General features: G+C 34.6%; 1 protein-coding gene across 1 annotated transcript in view; it reads left to right on the forward strand.

Annotated features, from left to right (window-relative positions):
- Positions 1 to 2,842: 2,842 nt before the first annotated feature.
- Positions 2,843 to 22,699, forward strand: part of LOC149421409 (chymotrypsinogen B-like) — a 35,683-nt gene continuing 15,826 nt past the window's right edge. Inside the window, exons 1-3 of the mRNA XM_089634748.1 lie at positions 2,843 to 3,420; positions 18,030 to 18,139; positions 21,863 to 22,030. Coding sequence (XP_089490874.1) covers positions 2,952 to 3,420; positions 18,030 to 18,139; positions 21,863 to 22,030 — 747 coding nt within the window. The 5' untranslated portion in view covers positions 2,843 to 2,951. The remainder of the gene's footprint in view (positions 3,421 to 18,029; positions 18,140 to 21,862; positions 22,031 to 22,699) is intronic.

The following is a 22,699-nucleotide window of genomic DNA, read 5'->3' on the forward strand; positions in this document are numbered from 1 at the left end:
TTCCCAATATCGCTGAATGGTATTTGGGTAACCTATTGTATTGCACTATAGTACAAATATGACATATTTCTGCGTTTTACATTATAAGTATGTTAATTTTGATGAAGAGGAAAAAGTACAATTTTTACAACACTTTTTAGGTACATATTGATAAAATTATTGTTATAAATTAAAAGCATTTCAATCTTTTTGGATTTTAAAGCTGATGGCAGATGCATAGGTATTATCGTGTTAAAAAAAATTATTCAATATGTTGAAAATCAAAATGGCTGCATACTGAAATAATTTATTTGCATGCAAATCAAATATGAACATTTATATTATTATTATGGGTTATTTTGTACATTACGAAATCACATGAACCTACTTGATTCTGTGCAAAGGAAGGCAATCTGATTTGCTGGACTGATTGGCGTCTCTAATGCACAGACACAATGTAGGCATGCAGTCTGTTCTACAGGTATTTTAATAAAGCCTGCTCTAAGGAGCTAGCAGCATTGATCGACGGATATGAGCGAAACATCCATTCCCAGTTCATATTGGCTTTATGAGAATGGGCCGTTTAACTAAAGTCGGCTCATATCTGGAACGACTACCGGCCTTTGCTTTTCCTCCTTCATATAATTTGGGCTTCTTCAAGACCCTCATTAATAAATCTCTTCCTACAGCCCCTACCTTAATCCACCTCGCAACGATGCTCGATAGCGAAATAGTTCCCCTGCCTTTTACTTTACAGACTCATGTGAAGCGTCACATTAATATATAAAAACATTTATCAAAATCGTAAAAAGATTTTTTTTAAATAAATTAATTCACATATTTTTAATGTCTTATGTGTATGCAGTAACTCTCTTACAATGTTTTTAAAGGGACAACTTTATTTTGAATGTTCCAAACTAGGCCATTTTTTAATTTCAGTTTATGAAGCAACGAAAAATATTTAAAACTTGATTGTGAAAAAATGTATGGACGTGGAATTCTTGTGTGCAGACTTTACTGTATTCCCTCTTGGGTCAAATCTTTGTTATTTTATATAAACGCCGTCTCTTGGTTTTTTTGTTAATGTGCAATATATGTGCATTGCATTATGTAACTGCACCCAGCTTAATAACAAACTAAAGATCGACCATTTCTCATTATTTGGTAACAGAATTTATAAAGCAGCCTTGACTTGAAAATTTTAAATTATTATTCATAAATTTATTTGCTACTTAAAAACGATGAAAAAATTGCTCTTAGAAAATGATTTAAATATTTGTGCATATTTATATTTTTAATTTTAATTATTTTATTCTACTTGAAATGGTTAACACAACTGCTTATTAATACTACTGGCACTTAGGGTTAATTTAAGGAATGACCAATAGGTCGATGTAGTACGTAGCGTTACATTTCTTGGAACGCCCAGTGTTTTCATTATAAATGTAAAAGTAGTGTTTAGGATTTTGGTCATGCCCGACTCTGCTGGCGCGTCTAGTACTGGCAGCAGGGTCGCCACTAGCCGCATACCAATGTGTGATATTTTGCAATGTGATTTTTGCATTTTGTTTATTTTTAGTCGAAAAAATTGTCTGAAACTTTTAAGGTTTTTAAACTCAATAAATTGATGAAAATGTTTAAATGTTATTTATTTATTTTTGTTTTCTGTTCTTTTATGATTATGGCAGCTATACAGGGTGTTAAGGGACATACTTGACTTACTTTAACCAGTTGTTGAATTTTTTGTTTTTTTCAAAAAAAAAAAACCCTTTCAAACGGTTCAACCGATTAACTCGACTAACTGTCCAATACCTACTGTTTTTTGTGTTTTTAGTTGGAAAAAAAAACATTCAAAATGTCAACTGTGACCAAAATTACGTTTCGAGTTTTTGCTCCGAATAATGTCAGTAATAAACTGGTTAAATAAAGTAAATCAAGAATGTTCATTGACATCCTGTATAGATAGAATCAACGTCACAACACTCGGATATACATTGCCCATAATATAATATGTACTTTCTAGCCCAATTCTAAAAGTACCAAAGCTGATTTTTTAAACATTGATTTACTTACTACTAAAGTACTTAAAAATGTATGAATATTCACTCTAAAAGTATCAAAATCCTGACATACATACAGCAACAGAATTAAAGTAGTCCCAGAGTGAGGTCGTACGAACATCATCGTCGATCGTCCTCTTCCTTCTAGCATGTCTTGTATGAAAACAGTAAAGACAGAAGATACTAGAACGATGAAATCACGCACATACAACCTCTATGGGACTACAATAATGTTGAGATTCATAATAGGTACCTTATTAAAACAATGAATGACGGAATGAGTCCCTCCATTTTTTTTGACTTATTTTTTCAGTTCGAGAACAATGTAGCATGGCATAAGGAATGCTGTTAAATGAACTTTCTGAAAAAGTGGATGTATTTAATTCCTCTTTAAATAATGATCTTCCCAGATGTTAAAGAGTGACAGAATGAGATGATTGTACTGTAAATTAATTAATAATCTGTTGCACAATAATAAAAAAAGAGCATACACCACTATTCTACATTATTTTATTATTATTATTATTATCAAACTGAAAAAACCCAACATTCAAATATATCAAAACTTATTTTTAGTATTGATAATAATTTAAAATGAACAAATTAAGTTGGTTTCAATTATTTTGTATGCAAAAATCACAGTCATTAAATGACTCCTATCATTAAATTACAATTAATGACACTACATTCACGTATACACAATTATTTTATTTTCATGGGGGTTATCGTATTGGCAGAGATAAACAGGAGAAAAACAGTACCTGACCTTTTGTACACATTAGTAATTCGCTATAAGCAATGAATATTGATCATGAACTCAGTCAGACAATTTCCTTGAGTCGAACAGTGTGCTCTGTACCGTACAAAGAAACGACATCTTAAAACATTAAGTTTATTGTGTTTCTCATAAACATGTTTTTAAAAGACTTGGTGTTTGTTAGTTTTCTGTGCGTGTCGATTTCTCACGCACACGTGAGTTTTGATGTTTTCTCAAATTCTAAGCCAGCTAATACTAATACGAATGCTGTCCCGAGGTCGGGCAATCTTCTTGATGTGAGCGTAAACGTGGATCCGTTACTGAATCTTTTGGGGCAAAATAACAACAGACCAGTAGTTGTCACGTCTACGTCGACAACCACCGAGGTGCCTTCGACTACGTCACGTAAACCGACTTCGATAAGCAATAGGTATACTTTCACTCCGGCAGTGGCCAAATGCGGACAGAAGGTTGTTCAGCATACCGAGCTGATCACCAATGGACTGTCTACTAAGCCGGGAGACTGGCCGTGGCATGCGGCATTGTACCGTTTGAAGAATACAGGATCTCAGCAGCAGTACATTTGCGGTGGCAGTTTGATTTCTCCAACGAGGGTGCTAACAGGTAATTAAAATACCATTTAAATCAACTTATGTTATTTGTACTCCATAATTACTGAGAAGGAATCAATCTTTTCTCAACAAACCAATAATTTTGCTTTATTCAGATGCGTCCAGGTATTTTATTTATTTATTTAAATGTCACGATTTACAATAATAATCATAGATACAATTATACATAGACATAATGTTTGTACTCCTAATGAATTGGAATCTACTGTGAATATGTTGTAACAACGTCATTATTAAAGCAACTTAAATTTAAGAGCATTGCGTGGTGTATAAAATAGTAGCGGAAAATAAGGCAAAAGAAGATAAAGAATGATTGCATTTGCAAAGTATTCAAATATGTAGCTATCGTTTATTTAATTTTATATGTTTTGGTTTTCTTTTAGGAAAAATCCCAAGTAATATTTTAAATGAGAATCTTATTTTTTTGTTTGTTTGTTTATCCTTCTTTCACGTCGCAACGGAGCGACCAATCGACATATTTTTTTGCTTAGGGATAGTGAGGACTGGGAAATGACATAGGCTATTTTTCATCCCGGAAAACCATTACTTTCCCGTGGGAAAATTCTTTGTACAGTAAATTCTTCCTAATACCACGCGAACAAAGTTTTCTAAGTGAGTGTGCTATTTTACAAATTTATTAGTAACTCGCTGAAGTGCCCGGCGTTGTCCACAGGCTTTACACATAGTCTTTCAAAATCAGACTTAGAAAATGACCTTTCTTTTGTTTTGGAAGGTCAAGTGTGCAAAATTTCATCAAACTCTCCTTTATATAAATTTTATTTTTATTTTTTTATTTTTATTTTATTATTTAACATTATAAATGATAACAATATGCAGACTTATTTATATAATTTTTTCGTTATTATTCTATTTCTCCATAAGTTGAGCTCCAGGAGCTCGTGTTTATGGGAGGAGTATTTACATTCAGTTCTAATGATTTTTTAAACAATAATCAAAAACTTTTGAAATAAATACAAACATAATATTAACATAGGTACACAAATTAGAAAATTGTGTTTTTAAAGATAATTAAAATAATACATCTTTTTACAGATTAAGTAAGCGTGAGGAAATTAAGGGTACAATATATCAAGAAAAATTTAGAAAAATAGTTTTTTTTAAAGACAATCAAATTAACATATATATTTTTTACAGATTGAGTAAGTGTAAGAAAATTAGGGGTACAATATATCATTATCCAATTTGAGGGACTTAATTAACTTTTTGAATTGTTCATAATTCACAGTTTCGGTTACACTAATTTTATTTTTGGACAATAATATATTGTACCATCTCACACCTAAATACGAATAGTGGTGCTGAGCCATTATAGATAGTAACGTCCTGCAGCATAGTTCAGTGTGGAACATTTTTGTGCAAAGGGGACGACGGGCTTAAACGGAAAAATAACCGCTATTATACGTCCACTTCAGGCTGACTTTTCTGCGCAGCGGTCTGTAGCGGCCCGTGGTCGTACCGTCGCTCTGAAGTGTATGTGCGAATGGACATAATGTCTGTCATTCACAATCAAATATATGCCTTCAACGGGTATATCTAGTTTCTGCACTCATTTGTATTATCCAATATGGTTTCTTGGTTTAAATGGAAAATCCACATATCGAGCCATAATCGGCAGAACAGCGTAAGCGACGTTTTTTGTCAAATTACGATTTTTAACGAAAGCCGTTCAATTTTACCTAATACGTATGCTACAAAAATATAACAGTTCTATCTTACGCCTGACGCTTTTTTGGTACCTGTGCCTTTTAGCGTATGAACTTCCTTACAAATCTTGTAGACGAGCAAAACAGCGCAACCGACGTCATTTGATAGCGTAAGCGACAATATGGTCGGTTACGTTCTTACGCCGAACGGTAGAGAATGTTCCAGTTTTGTCAGTTAGCGTCCATCGGATGACCGGTAAATCTGTTTAATTTAACGTTACGTATTTAAATATTATCATAATTAGTTATATAATATTAATATAATTACTGTTACCTACTACGCACTGTGCGTTTAAGGGGTAAAATGTCATTGTGTTATGAAGTAAACTAATACAAAATACTTTTCTTGTGCAGATGGCTCCACAAACTCCAACGCGTAAGATGGTAGAAATAGCATTACAGTCTATAGCCAATACCTCTTCAGGTTCACCGATTATTCTGCCAAAGATAGATAGTGATTCAAGAAAGTCACCTACATTACCGAAACCTTTGACTACTGTTCGTCTAGTAGATTACACTGATAGCGAAAGTGATTCGATGGACATTCTGGAACCCCCCGATAATAATTTAAGAACAATTTTATGTATTGACGAGGAGCCCCATAATCAGAAAATGGATGTTTGTGATGGGAACACTTCAGCAACAGCACATTTAAGTCCAATTGTTCATTTCTCCGATACTGAATTATGTTTAGATTTCGAACCATCTGAAGAGTCTTGGAAGCCTGATTCAGATGATGCAGAAATGAGCGATGAAAGCTTACTTATTGGGAGTGTTAGTGATCCACATTTATCTGTTGGATATGCTGGGTTAAGGAAATCAAAATTAGTCCCAAAGAGAGTGCGAAGGAGAGGAGAAAAATGTAATGGACAGCACAAAAGTGTTAAATCAAATCCGTGTCTAAATAAAAAATGTGGCAACAATTGTGCCATTCAATTCAGTGAAGAAGATCGCCTTAACATACATGCATTTTATTGGGGCATGGCCAGCAACCAGCGGCAGAGGGACTGGCTTCTTTTGTGTATAAACAAACAGCCAATCAAAAGAAAAAGGGCTAAAAATGATAGCAGAAGAAACACATCATATAAAAATTTCATAAATTGGAACAAGAAAAGAGTTCAAGTCTGTCAGCAATTTATTTTGACAACTCTTGACATCGGGAAAATGACTATCAGGCATGCATGCAATAATATTTTAGAAAATAATATTTCTAAAACCGATATGAGAGGAAAGCACGAACCATCCAATAAAACGGACCAAGAAAAAAAGGACATGGTAATAAAGTTTATTACACAATTGCCCGCTGTTCCATCTCACTACTGTCGAAATAAATCTTCGAAAAGATATCTTCCTGCCGATTTGCGTAATGTGAAAACTGTGTATAAAATATACATTGAAAATGTTAATTCATTAGATGAATCTGGGCATAGTAACATTGTGAGTCTGAATATTTTTAGAAAAATATTTAATACGAATTTCAACTTGGGTTTTCATTTACCTAAAAAGGACAAGTGTTCTTTATGTGAGAAAGTGAAAAATTTGTCCGGTGACGAGAAGCTTCAGCAAACTGAAATGGATATTTACAAAAGTCACCTCAGCGAAAAGGAAAAATGCAAAGAGATCTTCATTAATGATCAGGCTAAAAGCAAAAATGATAATGATATTTTGTGCGCAAGTTTTGACCTCGAGAAGGTGCTAACCACTCCCCATGGAGAAAGCGTAAATTTGTATTATAGTCGAAAATACGGAGATCAAGTATAGGGATCTTAAAGGTCTCTGCGAGAAAGGTATTATTCCTGAGAGGATGAGGCATGAATTTTTGGAACTGCCACATGGATCCACAGTGGAAGATACCTTACCTGAATCCGACCAGGAAGACATGTGAATAGTTTTGAAAAATGTGGCTCAAACCAACAAACTTTTTCAAAAATTGCCGATATAAGTGCTATTATTAAAAAAATATATACCTACGATGTATCTATTATGTTTATTATTTGTTAAAATATTTTTGTTTTATTTTTATAGTTTTTAGAAAATAATATTTTTTCTTAATTTTCCCTGTAAAGTACAAGCAAGATAATTAAAAAGATATTACTTAAAAAATATATATGTTTTTTATTAGTAGTTACTTATGGCCTATTGCATGATAAATTTTTTTTAAAAATCTACTCCAAATAGCGTAAGCGACATTTCAGAGGGAAAAAAATCTGTTAGGGTTACAGGCAAAACAGCGTTACCGCCACTATCTCGACAACTGGAGGCATTTAAATAAAAAGTATTTTCATTTCATACGGGCAGTAACCAAAGATTATTAATCTTGATTAACCTAAATCCTTTTTGGAATCAATTAAGAGAGTTAATTAAAAAAAACCTTCTCCTGTATAATTTGCAAATTGTCGCTTACGCTGTTCTGCCGATTATGGCTCGATATATAAAAATGAATTTTTCTTTGTTTGTGCCCTTTAGATATAGACTCCAAACTACTACTAAGTTTGTTTTTGTTAGTGCCAGGAGTGTTTATATTTAGTTGAATTGTAGAAGGTTGTCCGGGACACCCGAGGAAGACTTTACGCATTATCTTTGTACAGGATGATATACGGAGTTGAATTACAGTCGATATAATTTATTTAGAACTAGCTTCTACCCCATTGGCTTAGTCTGTCTATGCAGATAGAGAAACAATAGTGCGTGTTGCTTCTACATCCAACAGATGTGGCTGTTTTTAAATATTTCAAATGTTTTTACCTGTAACAAGTGACATCTCCATAACACATGCGTATTCGAATGCAATGTTGTGTCAATGTTTCAAAGCAATCGGTGAAATAATTTGTAGATTTAAGATTTTGAACAAATGAACATTTACATTAATTAATGAATTCAATAAATCTAGATTAATAATGTAGATTTTCTAAAGTAACAATGTGTGTTATACAGTAGTAAATGGTAAAAAAAAGTCGGGGACACCAGAGGAAGACTTACCTCTTATTTCTGCACTGGAATGAGATATTGAATTGAATTATAGTCGATATACATATTACATGAAATGAATGATGGAAATTTGCAGAGATGTGCAAAATGGGTACCCAAAACCATTTGAAACGCAAAATGGAAATGGGTCAAAACTTTTCCATTTGAAAATGCAAAATGCAAAATGGTTTCTAGAAAAGCATTTCAAATGCAAAATGCAAAATACCTATTTTCAAAATGCATTGCAAATGCAAAATGGTTTCTCAGGTCAAACAATTAAAATAATTATAGAATTTTTAAACAATTTTGTCATTTAATAATGGACATCTTTTTTGCAACAATAACATTTGGCTGTCATCAGTTGTTTTGTTTTGCTCTATCTAAAATTAATTTTTTTCCATTCTATTTTGTTTTCTGGCCAAAAAAAAAGTGTAGTGTGTTGTGCCTTGAGGTTTCTTCTCCCTTCTGATCTTCCAGGAGTCACTTTTCGCTGCTGATTTCCAGATATTTATAAACTTTTTTACTTCTGTCATTTTTCATACTATTATTGTAGTTGTTTACTGTTGTGAATAATGGAGGGAGATTTCCCTCCTGGACCCCCTACAAAGCCCCCAGATCCCTCTCCGGACCCCCCAGACGGGGAAAATGTAGAAATTTCTGACAGTGATTCTGTCATTTTGACTTCTACCAAAAAAAGGAAATTTACTCCTTCTTCCCCAATAAAACTTGACTCGCCTTCGACTTCACAGTCCCCACCAGCACTTTCTCAACTTCCTCCAATAAACTTTTATTCTCCTCATTCCCGTGGCCCATTCATAGCATACGCCCAAAAAACTGAGCAAGGAAAAACCATCCACCCTCTTGAATTTGGCAAATTCCTATCAAATAGCAAGAATCTTTCAATCAAACCTGGAGGTGTAAAAGCCGAGGGTCGCTTCCGAATCTCCGTCGAATTCCTCTCAGGGCCAGCTGCCAACAGTTTCATCAAAAATATCTTCATTTCATCTAATTCAAAGTTCAAGGCATATATCCCTACTTTCAATGTCACTCGCATGGGCCTGGTCAGAGGTATCTCGACCGATCTGTCCATCCAAGAAATTCTGTCTTCACTTTCAACCCCCCAACACATTGGCAATCCCATAAAAGCCAGGAGGCTAAATTACAAGGACTCCTCTGAGGGTATAATTTCTTGGAAGCCCTCCCAATCTGTCGTTATCACCTTTGAAGGTCAATCTCTTCCCTCCCATATATATTTATTCTTCAACTCATTACCAGTTGAAATGTATACTTATCCCACCACTCAATGTTTCAATTGCTGCCGTTTTGGTCATACCAAAGCTGCATGCAGATCTCAACCCAGATGTTTTAAATGTGGAGAAAACCACGCAGCTGACCAATGTCCTTCTTCCTCCTCACCTAAATGTTTTAACTGCTCAGGCTCACATACAGCTATCAACACATCTTGCCCAGAACAATCTCGCCAAAAAAATATTAAAATTTCTATGGCCTCTCAGAACTTGTCTTTTCTGCAGGCTTCTAAACTATTCCCGCCTGTCAAAAAATCATTTGCTGAGGCTTTATCCAGCAACTCCTCATCCAACTCTCTTCCCTCCACTACAACAACTTCTTCTCGTTCAACTAAATTCACATACAAAAACGCTATCTCTAAACCGGCTCCTGGATACGATCAGCCACAACACAACTCACTGCTCTTAAATCCCAATGGTTCACCTCTTTCAAATGCCACAAATGGGTGTGCAAATAATTATAATCCGTCCTCAATGAACTCTCTTAAACTTTCTGAAAAACTCTCCCAAGACAATTCTTCATTTATCCAAACTCTTATTATGCTTCTAATTGACCTTATTTCTTCTCAAACTAATCTACCGTCCAACGCTGCTACTATTATTTCCACATTAAAATCATTTATTCAAAATGACTCTTCAGGATGTCAGAATACTTCAGTGGAATAGCCGAAGTGCTATTTCTAACAAATCTGATCTCCTTAACCTATTAAATTCCAACATTATTTCTTTGGCTGCTATCTCGGAGACTTGGTTTACTCCATCCACCCACTTTAATGTGGGAGGGTATTCCTGTCTCCGCGACGACCGCCCGGAAGGTTCGGGCGGCGGTGCTGCCCTTTTGATTAAAAAATCCATATCATTTTCCCCAATAAATAATATCAAACCCCCCAATGCTGACTTTCAAATGGTTGCAGCTAAAATAAAGGACACATCCTTTATTTCAGTCTATCTTCCCCCAACAGCCCACTTCAATAAACAAACTTGGTTGCAAATTGTAAGTCAACTAAGCCCTCCTTTCTTTATATTAGGCGATTTTAATGCCCATTCCCCCGTCTGGGGTTCTGCTTTCTCCGACCGAGATGGTCGAAGTGTGATGGATTTCCTAGATCAATCCAACCTTTTCCTTTTGAATGACGGATCTCCTACTAGGATCTCACGCCCCAGCACAAACCCCAGTGCATTGGATCTATCGATATGTTCTACTAGTCTGGCTTCTCTCTCCTCGTGGGTGGTGTCCCCCGACCCTTGCTCCAGTGATCATTTCCCAATCACCATTACTTATCAAACTTCTTTCCAATCAGACAAGTCTCATATTTCGACAAAAATTAAAACGAAACACACCAAATGGGATGAATTTAACTCTCATATGGACAAGTTCCTATTAAATTCACCCGCCACCGATATATTTTCCGTCAAAGATGATTATAATAACTTCAAATCAATGATCATAACTGCAATAAATAAATCAAATCCTCCCCCTAAAACTAAATCTCTCAAAAAACTCCCTCCAACTCCCTGGTGGGATGAGGAATGTTCCAAAGTAGTAAGAATTCGGAAAGCTAAATCTCTTTCCTATCGTTACAATATGACTATGGAGAACTATCTTATATACAAAAATGCTGAATCCAATGCCAAAAGGGTATTGAGGTCAAAAAAAAGATCTGGGTGGTACAACTTCTGCAGTTCAGTATCTCCGAACACTCCAATTTCGGAAGTTTGGTCTATGATCCGAAGATTTAGATCCTCCTTCAGTTCACCATCTCCTCGAGCGTCTCATTCTAAATGGATCGATGAATTTTTGGACAAAATTGCCCCCCCTTCTGTACCTAACTTAGATGAAATAACGCCCATCTATAATACTCCTATGTCTAATCATTGGCTAGACTCTCCGTTCACCTTAATTGAGCTAAAAAATTGTTTATCAACAGTCAAGGACTCATCTCCAGGCAGAGATGGTATACCTTACAGCATAATCAAAAATAGTAATGATAATGTTCTAAACCACTTCTTAAGCATCTTAAATAAAATCTTCCAGACTGGTATAATGCCTGATGACTGGAGTTGTCAAATAATCATCCCTATTTTAAAAACAAACAAATCACCAAATTCTGGATCCAACTACAGGCCAATCGCTCTTTCATCCACCCTCAGTAAACTTTATGAAAAATTAATTAAAAACCGATTAGAATTTTTTGTCGAGAGTAAACAGCTTCTCTCTCCATCTCAATTTGGATTTAGGAAAAAAAAATCCACTCAAGATAACCTTGCCATCATCAGTACTGATATTAATTTATCAATTTCTAAACAGGAAGTTTGTCTTGCCGTCTTTATAGATATAGAAGGCGCCTTTGACAATGTTTCCATCCCAATCTTGAAAAAAAAACTTCTAGGCCTTGGCCTTCCCCCCATGTTTGTTCAATCTATTATTAATCTATTTCTAGATAGAAAAATTTTCATTGAACTTCCAGATATTTTTCCTCAAAGTAGGTCTATTTGGAAGGGTTTACCACAGGGCGATGTATTGTCCCCCTTACTGTATAATATATACACATATGATATGCATGTCGCTATTCCCCCACAAGTAAAAGTTATTGAGTTCGCAGATGACATAGCTTTCTTCTTATCATCCAAAATCATCCCTCTCGCCGTCAAATATCTTAACGAAGCCATGAATGCCCTTTGCACATGGCTCACGTTAAATGGTCTTGAACTTTCAATCCAAAAGACTCAGTGTGTCACCTTTTCAAATCGCCATAAAAACCCCCCCGTTCAAATTTTATTTAAAAATTCTCCAATCCCCAACGCTTCTGAAGTAAAATTTTTGGGAGTAACATTTGATAGGAAACTTAAATGGTCTTCCCATATTAATAATTTAGTTACTAAATGCGAAAAAAATTTAAATATCATCAGATCATTATCTGGCGTTTGGTGGGGTGCTCACCCTACTTGCATTAAGTTGCTTTACAACGCACTTATTCGAAGCCATCTTGACTATGCCTGCCCACTTTTTAGTACTGCCTCAAAAAATGTACTTGATAAATTAGACAAAATTCAATCTAAATCTTTGCGAATTATAACTGGAGCGATGCAATCGTCACCCATCAATTCCCTTCAAGTAGAATGTTCTGATCCTCCTCTTTATTTAAGGCGTCAACTATTTGCTGACAAATTTGTTCTTAAATGTTTAAATTCTAAATGTCATCAGGTTATCCCCAGCGTCTCGTTGTTCATTCACTCAACTCATTCATCTACAATCAGAGCTTCAACTAAACCTCTTCCTGACATCTGTAAAAATTTTAAGTCTCTCTCAGAGCTTCACATTATCCAAAATGATCTACTTCCCTTATACAAATTAAAATATAGTCACGTCACCCTATCCCCAACAATAATAGAAGGGATCGGAATCCTTAAAAGCCATTCCAATCTCCCGGCCCGAACTGTCAATAATATGTTCAATGACATTATTTCATCTAAATGGCCCAACTTTTCTCTTTTATTTACTGATGGATCCAAATCTCCCGACTCTCCTAACTGTGGTATAGGTATTAACGTTTACCACAATAATTCTAATGACAGAATATTTCATTCAATTTCAAATCAATTTTCAATATTTTCAGCCGAGTGCATTGCAATAATAGAATCTCTCAAATATATAATCAAAAATAATTTTGAACATTCCCTCGTTCTCTCTGACTCTCTCAGTTCCCTCCAAAAACTTAAATCCAGTCCTCTTCTTCATCCTGATGATCACTTTGTATGCCTTATTCGAGAGATGATAGCCTCCATTCAAAGCTCTGGTAAAACTGTAACTCTGATTTGGATTCCTGGACATGTTGGTGTCATGGGTAATGATATTGCGGATGCCTTGGCAAAACAAGGAGCGTCCAACCCTGTTGTTACCCTCGTAAACCACATTCCCCTATCTGACATTTTTTCCATCATCAAAGATAGATCCCGCAATGTTTGGTCGGAGTATTGGCACATTGCTAGTCAATCCAAGGGAGCCTGCTATGCCTCAATACAAAGGACTATTCCATCAAAACCGTGGTTTCAGCAATTCCCTCATTTTTCCAAAAAAGAAATTTCTTCACTCATTCGAATGAGGATCGGACATTGTTCCGTTCCTTCCCATCTTTTTAAAATTCACGTTGTTGACTCCCCAGATTGTACATTCTGTGGTCTAGAAGTGGGAACTTTAGATCACATATTTTTTGGTTGTCCCTCTCTAAACAAATATCCTCTCTTCTATCAAGCCTTATCTAAAATTGCCTCCCCTCCATTCAACATCTCATCTCTTCTAAGTCTGAACTCGACTCCAATTTTCATTATAATTTTGAAATTTGCCAATTTAAATAAAATTAATATTTAAATTCACCTTTCATTTCTCAATAATTTTAAATGATGGCCAAGAACACCCTTGAAGGGTGAAAGCCAGAAATAATAAGAAAAAAAAAAAAAAAAAAAAAAAAAAAAAAAATAATGGACATCAATGTAGAACAAACATATTACATGATGGTAAATCCAAAAACACCACGACTACAGATTATGAAACCACAAAAAATTTGCGCGGGAATAATGTTGCCAACGTAAAAACATAGAAACTGTTATCTAACATTTAATACTAAAGCCCCATGTTCAGTATTTGAAGCAGTATTTTTTGTAATTGTATCACTCAATTGCCAGGGCTCCTACCAGGGAGCAACTTGACAAATGTAAATTATCTCTCATAGCGAGGTTGAGGACCGACTGATATTCGGGGCTTATGAAAAAAGATGAGTGGAGATAGTAGGAAGAATGTTGCAAAAAAGCATTTAAAATGGAAAATGCATTGAGAAAAGCATTTAAAATGCAAAATGCAAAATGGTTTTTAAAAAAGCATTTAAAATGCAAAATGGAAAATACCCATTTTGCATTTTGCATTTCCATTTGAAATGGATTTATTTGAAATAAAGCACATCTCTGGAAATTTGTGGTAAAATGATGAACGAAAAGATTTGAGGACCATGTATGACTTGGAAGTGAATGGTTGTATAAGTCGATGGAACGATCAAGTGAAACAAATACTTTTAATACAATAATAGTATTTCCACTTTTAAAATGCACCCAGTTGACAGGTAAACTAGAATTCACAACCTCAAAACTTTACCCCAAATCATTCATAAGTCCCCGAGGAAAGCCGGGTAAAGCTAGTAAAATTTATATATGGTTATAAATACCAAGATATATTCCAAAGAGGTTTGGATTATTATTACAACATAGTATAAGATATGAGACTCGGAATAAAGTTGCATAGATCCTGTTTTGAGTTTTGTTACAATTATTACTTTCGCCATTCTATCGTTATCCCTGTTTTTTTTAAATAGTGGCATACAGAGCTCCGGGCCAAAAAGGCCCCTTTCTCTTTCATTATGATTTAAATTAATAGGTTGTTGAAAAATAGACATAATTTGGGTTTTGTGAAAAATTATTGATCGTTATCCCTTGTTTTGCTTGTATTACAAGAACTACAGTAATCTCATTACAAATGTATTTTAAAATGATGTAATCATAAATGAATGCAAATGAATACCAAACTATTATAATTTATTGCAATCCACATAATGTGGTGTATCTTCTCCTTAAAGGAAGTCACGTAATATTGTTTCCACTTTATTCCACCAATAATAAATGATTGGTGTTCAGCGATTTCTTGTAATTTTTAATGTGTAACTACCAATTAAAAATCAATAATACTGTAATCATATGATTAGATTATTGAATAAATTCATCTAGCACGAGTTATTTACAATCCTAGTGAATGCCTCTCTATTAACATATAATAATTTATATTATAAACATAGTTTACAATAGAGAGTAAGAAAATCTCATTCTTGCAGACTGTATAACGAATAGTTAAGAACAAAACATAATCTTTGCAATGATTGCTTCTATTGGGAGTTTTATATAGTGTATATAATTACCATAACATAGTTCAGTTGCTGGTACCTGATACCTACCCTGATGAATTGAAGTTAGGCATAGCCATTCCTGGCAGAGGAAAGATTAAAGTAGACTGAAATGTTTTCCCTGAGGGATATGTGTGGTGTGTGGAAAGATTCCTTGTAGAAAGACAGGGACGTTTAGATGGTTTGTAAGGAGAATATATGACACAAATGTGAATGGAAAATTAGAATAACAAAAAGGGTATGTATTAATGTGAATGAAGCAAGGAGTATGTGGCAATACGTTTGCCTATCCCTGCGGAGAAACGGCGTGATTGTTAATGTTAGTTAGTTAGGTCAAGTAGTCTAAAGCAGTGCTCCGCAACCTTTTCTCACCTACGACACACCAAATTTCTTCGTAGAATTCCGCGGCACACCAAAAGCTAAAATATATACATATAAAATTGATACACAAATTTTACAATAATTTCTTTTTTATTTGAAAACTATACATACATACATATAACTATAAAAGTTTTCAACTAGCAAATTACATAGGTACTATGACATATTTATTTTTACGCAATCTTAGTAAGTATTATAAAATAATAATAAATTAATGAGCGATTAATTGTTAAATTAACCTGCGATTGTTTATTAACCTGCGCTTGTTTCAATGAATACAAAAGTTTTATATTCGGCTCGATTTTTGACAGCGCAACCCGAAATTCTTGGTCAAGACCTTTTAGCATGACCGCTTATCATTTTTAATCAATACAAGCGTTGAAAAACTTTGCTTACATAAATATATCGTTGAAAATGGAAGTAGTGTTAAGAATGCTTTGATGGAAATGTGAGGATATTCTTTTTTAACGTAAATCCGGAAAACATCTAATTGATCTTCGGAGAAGTGAAGTTTTAATGTCATGTCATTATTTAAATCTGTAAATTCCACTCGAATTTGCAGAAGCATTGCTTCCGTAGAATTTATTGCATTGGTTGCAAAAGGATTTCGAATCCAATCGTATTGTTCCGTATTAATGGAATAAAAATATCGACCAAATTTCTGCTGAAGCATAGGTACTTAAATGTTGTTGGGCCAGATCCACAGTTAATTGTTTGTTTTTAATTGTACTATGGTTGATCCTTTGGTACATTTCCAAACATCCTTTTTGCAACACTTTCTGCCGAAGTTCGTTATTAAGTTTATTCAAATGCTCGAATATATCAGCCATGTATGCAAGTTTGGCTATCCAGTAATTATCATCGCGGTACTGATATAGTTTGGGCATATTTTGATTTAATCGAAACTCACACACCTCGTAACGAAGCTCAAACAATCTAGCCAAAACTTTGCCTCGGAATAGCCAACGAATTTCAGTATAAAACAATAAAAAATCATATTCGGCTCCCATTTCTGCACAAAGTAGGTATTCCAAAGATTCACGAGTTTAGGGCTCTTGATTTAATTATGTTTACGGTTTTAATGCATTCATTCATCGTGTTCAAAAGTTCCTCCGGTAAATTTTTGACCATCAATGCTTCTCGATGTATGCAGTAGTGTGTAAATTGTAACGTTGGATTTTTTTGTTTTACATAAAAGACAAAACCTTTTTTACCACCCGTCATTGCCGCAGCGCCATCCGTGCAAACAGCAATGCAATTGCTCCATTTAATATTATATATTTTGAAGAAATCATCGGTTACTTGAAAAAATTCTTCACCGGTAGTTCGCTCTGGAACCTCCTTACAAAATAAATAATGTTCTTTAAGTCCTCGTCAACGAAAAGTACAATAGCTATCAACTGTGCTTTATTTTTAATATCGGTTGTTTCGTTGATCTGAAGCGCAAATTTTTCAGCCAATAGCAGTTTTCTAATCAGTGTTTCTAATATTATTGTGAATACGTCTTTTAACAGTATCTGCAGACAATGAAAAATAGACAATATTATGAAAAATATTTTGTCATTGTGTATTAAATACATAATGAAATATTGTAAAATGTCAAATACATTGAATTTGACCGCGGCACACCTGTGACCGGCTCACGGCACACCAGTGTGCCACGGCACACCGGTTGCGGAGCACTGGTCATAAATAAACCATCTAAAGCATTAGGTTTCCACCCAGGCATCATGGGTTTAGTCCTCTGCTCAGCTAAGTTCTCCACCACTGAAATAGCAACATAATATTCCGCTAATAACATGGTGGCATAACTCGGGAATTTTTGTCTTTATTAAATAAAAGGAAAATAATTTAAAAGATGAATGAAATGGTCTGATTACATTTTACAATCAGCCTTCTAGTCCAATATTTCTGTAATTATATTTTGGGTAAGTACCGGTAATAGTTAGTATGTAATATTACCAGTAGATGTCAGTGGCTTCTAGAAATATTCCTGATTTTTAAACAGGTACCTAAACATCTGATAAATTAATGCATCTCCTCATCTGACTACCTAATTTGCAGCATCTATTATTATTTCCCACCCTGTGTAATTATGTTTAGAATCGTGATACCTTTGTACACCATGACATGTATCTGCACTTAAATTTGACATTAATGATTATCAGTAATCACGGCTACATAATTTATTAATTGGAGATTGTTAGGCAAGATTGTATTTCTTGGAGCATCAGTAATAATTGTGTAATGGAAAAGAACCCGATTGACTGGTTTCAGCCGCCCACTGTGTACACGAGAACAATGCTGTCATCCTGCCTGAGAGGATGTTCGTCACACTGGGGAAGTACAACCTGGCTGGGGGAGATATGGATGCCCAGGAAAGAAGTGTACGTAATACCCACACGTTAATAAATTACTAGTGACCAACCGAAACTAGATTTTCAGCCGAAAACGAATTTCGATTTCTATTCTAGTTTCGGCCCAAACTGAAACTTATTAATAAGTTTTAAAAAAACCTTTATAAGTACCTACTCAGAAATTAGGTGTTTTATTGTTGAACTTGAGAGATCAGTAAATTTAGTGTTAAGACGAGACAATACCCTAAAAGCCAAAATGTTAACGACGTAAGTGAAGCAGCCGTGCATAAAAATATGCAACGAGCGGCCTTGGAGCATTGGATAGACCTGCAGTTGAATTTGCCCCATCAATTTTTAAAAATAATAGTGGGAATTTTAACGATATAAGTGACATGTGTTTAGGTCATGTAAAAATAATATTCGGCGCACAGCCCTTCTTAATAGATGGACCTACAATCGACTTTGCCCCAGCAGGCCTAGAAAATCAATCTTTCCGTGGGGTTTATTTTAATTATTTCTGATGAACGTATTACTAAAATCTCAAATATTTCTAGAGGGATCCCTCTGGAAGTTGCTAATGCATCGTATAGAAAAATAAAATCTGGTGCTTAACGCTAATTTTATAGTTATAAAACGCTTTATAAAATTTTCAAATCGTTTTACATAAAATATTTTAATGATTACATAAAAATAAATAACTTTCATCCATAGGGATCCCTCTAGAAACATTTGAAATTTTAGTAACACGTTCATTAGAAATAATTAAAATGTGAGCGTCGAGCAAAGTTAATTAATTAGTCTTGTGTCGTCTTAAATAAAATAATGAACAACGAAATAAAATAAATCATTTTAATGAATAAGCTGGTTTAAATTTAGCGCTTTTTGGTTAGTTGTTATGTAACAGTTTTTCACAGTACCTACTTTAACTAAAGGTAAAAAATTCAAAATATCTTAGAACTCTTAACTATAGTGAACACTTTATGAGTCTAGTATTTAATGTCTTTAGTTAGGACAATAGTTATACTAAATATGCTTTAAACGATAAACTTTGAAAACATTTTTAATATTTTCAAATTACAAACTCTTTAAATGAACTTTGTGACAAGTTTTATATTATAAGTTCCGTTTATAAAATAAAATTAATAATGAAATAATAATAAGTTATTCTAAAGGCATATAATGTAGGTAAGTTTTTAGATTTTCACGGCCAAAAGCATTTTTGTTGTTTGTTTATAATGTATATTATATTACACAAGCTCCAGGAAAAAGCCGAACGTGATAAAGTGAATGTGGTTTCGGCTGAGCCGAAGTTTCGGCAAATTTTTGGCCGGAACCGAAACCGCGGCCGAAACTTGTTTATTGGTCGAAACCGACATCGTAATTTCAGTCGGTCACTAGTTACTCCAGCTTCTCCTCAGAAAGCATTTGAAGAACCTTTCCCCAATTTTAATGGGGCGGCTAACCATGGCCTTCCATCTGGAACTATCGCCAGTATTTTATGAAGTTATCGCATAAATATAACATACAAAAAATACCATAAAGTTATTCGTATTGCATTATGGCCATAATGGGTCGGTTAAACACACCTACTGATTATGTGCTACCACAATATAGAGGTGAGGCGTATTTATCGTACCCAGTAAAAGTACCAGGTATTTCCATGCGATACTTTGTACTTGTGACAGATCTCCAAAATACCTGGGGGTCTATTCCTGAATCGAGGGCGCTCGTAATCGCCGTCGAAAGTACGTACGTTGGTCGTCGTTGCTATTCCCGAAATTGGTCGAAGGTACATACTTCTACGCCAAACGTCAAAAGTCATTCCACACAACAACTACTGGGTATAACCAGTAGAAACAGGGCAGCGAGTGGTAGGTTGTTGGCGTTTCTATGGAATTGGCTGTCAAAATCTAGTCTAGCTGTCAATTTTCGTTTTACCGCGCGGATTCCGCAAATGTAAAAGTGGGTGAAAATTTCCCACTTACTAAGTCTTTATCGGAGCTTACAAGCTCAATTAAGAGTTGCTTTTGGCAATTTGTAATATGTCCCGCAGCCATTTCTGTTTTGAATAACGAATAACTGTTGTCTGTTTGACAGTCACACCATAGAAATCCCAACAACATCAGGAACATAGACAATATTCACAGGGGTGCCAATATAATAATCTCTTCTACCAACTTCGACCGTTCGACGCTCAAGAATACGTAAAATTGAAACATTCGAAAAAGTTAGTTGCGACGACTAGTAGTTTTTCACTCGAAGACGGCGCATACGAAAATGATTGATCGTTTAACTCCAGAATCGCAGGCCAGGTTCCAAAATACTAATGAGTATTTTATACCGGGACTAAATATTTTTAATAGGTACTTTTACCAGGTATTTTTGATAGGTATTTTTGATGGATATTTTTAGTAGGTATTTTTGATGGGTATTTTAGATGGGTATTTTTAGTAGGTATTTTTAATGGGTATTTTTAGTAGGTATTTTTGATGGGTATTTTTGATGGGTATTTTTAGTAGGTATTTTTGACGGTTATTTTCAGTAGGTATTTTTGATAGGCATTTTCGATGGGTAATTTTGATGGGTATCTTTAGCAGGTATTGGTATATTTCATGGGTATTTGCGACCGGAAAAATGTGAGGAATTTTTCGAAATGATGGAATTCCGTAGCTACCCCCCCCCCGATGGATTTCGAAAAATTATTGTGGGGAATCACGTATGATGTTTTTGGCTGTGCGGAATCTTTTTTCCAGCGAAGTTCTGTAACAACCCCCCCCATGGATTTCAAATATTTCACGGGGAGTACTCATCCTGAAATTTTTTTGTGGGGAATTATGTTTTACAGAAATTCTCTAACAACCCCCCCCCTCCCACGGATTTCGAATAATGAAAGGGGGAATCAAGCTCAAGTAGAATGTTTGTGGGGAATATGTGGGCAGAATTTATGCGATTAGAATTACTCATTCTGAATCAATCCCCAGGTCGGGATTAAATACTTCTGAGTATTTTGTCACCGGTATTTTTACCAGGTATTTTCCTGTACCTGTACTCATTGTACCCAGTAACGAAAAGTACTCATAGGACCCACCTCTACCACAATAGCGATCATATTCTTTTACAGAATAGTCATAAAAGTGCAAAACATCTAAATTACAGCTCAGCAAACGTACTTATTTATTTCTTGTCCATCGATTTCCGTGTTTTAATTTCTAATCTATATTCGCTAAATTATTAAATACCTTATAATAATACATACCTTATTTTAATCGACGAGAAATTAAACGATTTGCCATTACCTACAAGTTATTTTCCGAAATTAAATTTGTATTGAAAATATGGATAACGAAAGAGAAATGTATTAATGTTAGGATTAATTTCAAACGGTTATAGGTAAAATAATCGTAATCAAATGATCGTAAGCAAAATAATTGTAAGCAAATAGGTAATAGTATCTGCGTGTCATGTAAAAGTAAAAATATTTAATCTGATTTAATTGTAAAAATTTATTTTAAGAGATAATGTACAGTACACAGTATACTGAAGAATAACTTTAAATATTTACGATCAAATTATAATTTACAATCAAATGCGCTTACGAGGAAATGATAATTACGATCTTTTTGCGTATAATCATTTGATTACGATCAAAACGTCAATTTACTGTGTTTTTAAAATATGTAAAAATAGAAAGCATTATTTATATTCCACATAGAAGTGCAAACCATACGGTTCTAACTGTATATTTATTTGCAGGTTTTTGACATCCTGGTGCACCCAGGTTTCGACAGGTCCACCCTGGCACACGATATCGCCATTCTCAAATTGTCGGCAAGGGTGGCTTATTCTAATTACGTGCAGCCCATCTGCCTTTGGGACGACAGCAATTTTGACAAATCTGCCATCTTCAACACCATTGGAACTGTAAGTATAATATAAACATTAGGGATGATACTGATGATAGCGTATTTCACGACCTGTCGGTGGATTAGTTGGCATCGGTTCCATGATAACTCAACACAGTGACAATTCAACACACTTTTAAAAAGTGATATAAAGTCATTAGAAACGATGAATTTTTTTTTAACCTAACCTAACCTAACCTAACCTAACCTAACCTACTTAACCCAGTTAATAAAATTTTCATCACTTTTCATTATATAACTTTTTAAAGATGTGATGAATTATCATTGTGATGATTTATCCTGTCACCGTTGGCATCGCACCTAGTTGTCACCCAGGCGTTTCGAGTTCATTTTATAGGTTGGCTAAGTTCTCCATCACGTCACAAATAACATTTTCCGCTTAGTGTGATAATTCTTCAATTAGGGTTAATAATAATAAAGTTATTATTCCGGAATATGAGGAGATTTGTGCGATTCCACACAACCCATAAAGCATATATACAAGAATAATACAATAATTTTACAATATTTAATGAGAACAAAAAAAGACGTTAAGCATTAAATTGATGGGACCAACAACTTTCTCCAGTATGATGCGATGCTTGAGTTTGGACTCTGGTGAGATTCTATAGTAAAGACATTTTTGGAGTTTTTTGGTTTTGGTTTCACTCCCAACCGGGCTTTTACA

Source organism: Hesperophylax consimilis, chromosome 8, assembly GCF_061612785.1.
Source record: "Hesperophylax consimilis isolate HC1 chromosome 8, BYU_Hcon_1.0, whole genome shotgun sequence".
Classification (NCBI taxonomy): Eukaryota; Metazoa; Arthropoda; class Insecta; order Trichoptera; family Limnephilidae; genus Hesperophylax; species Hesperophylax consimilis.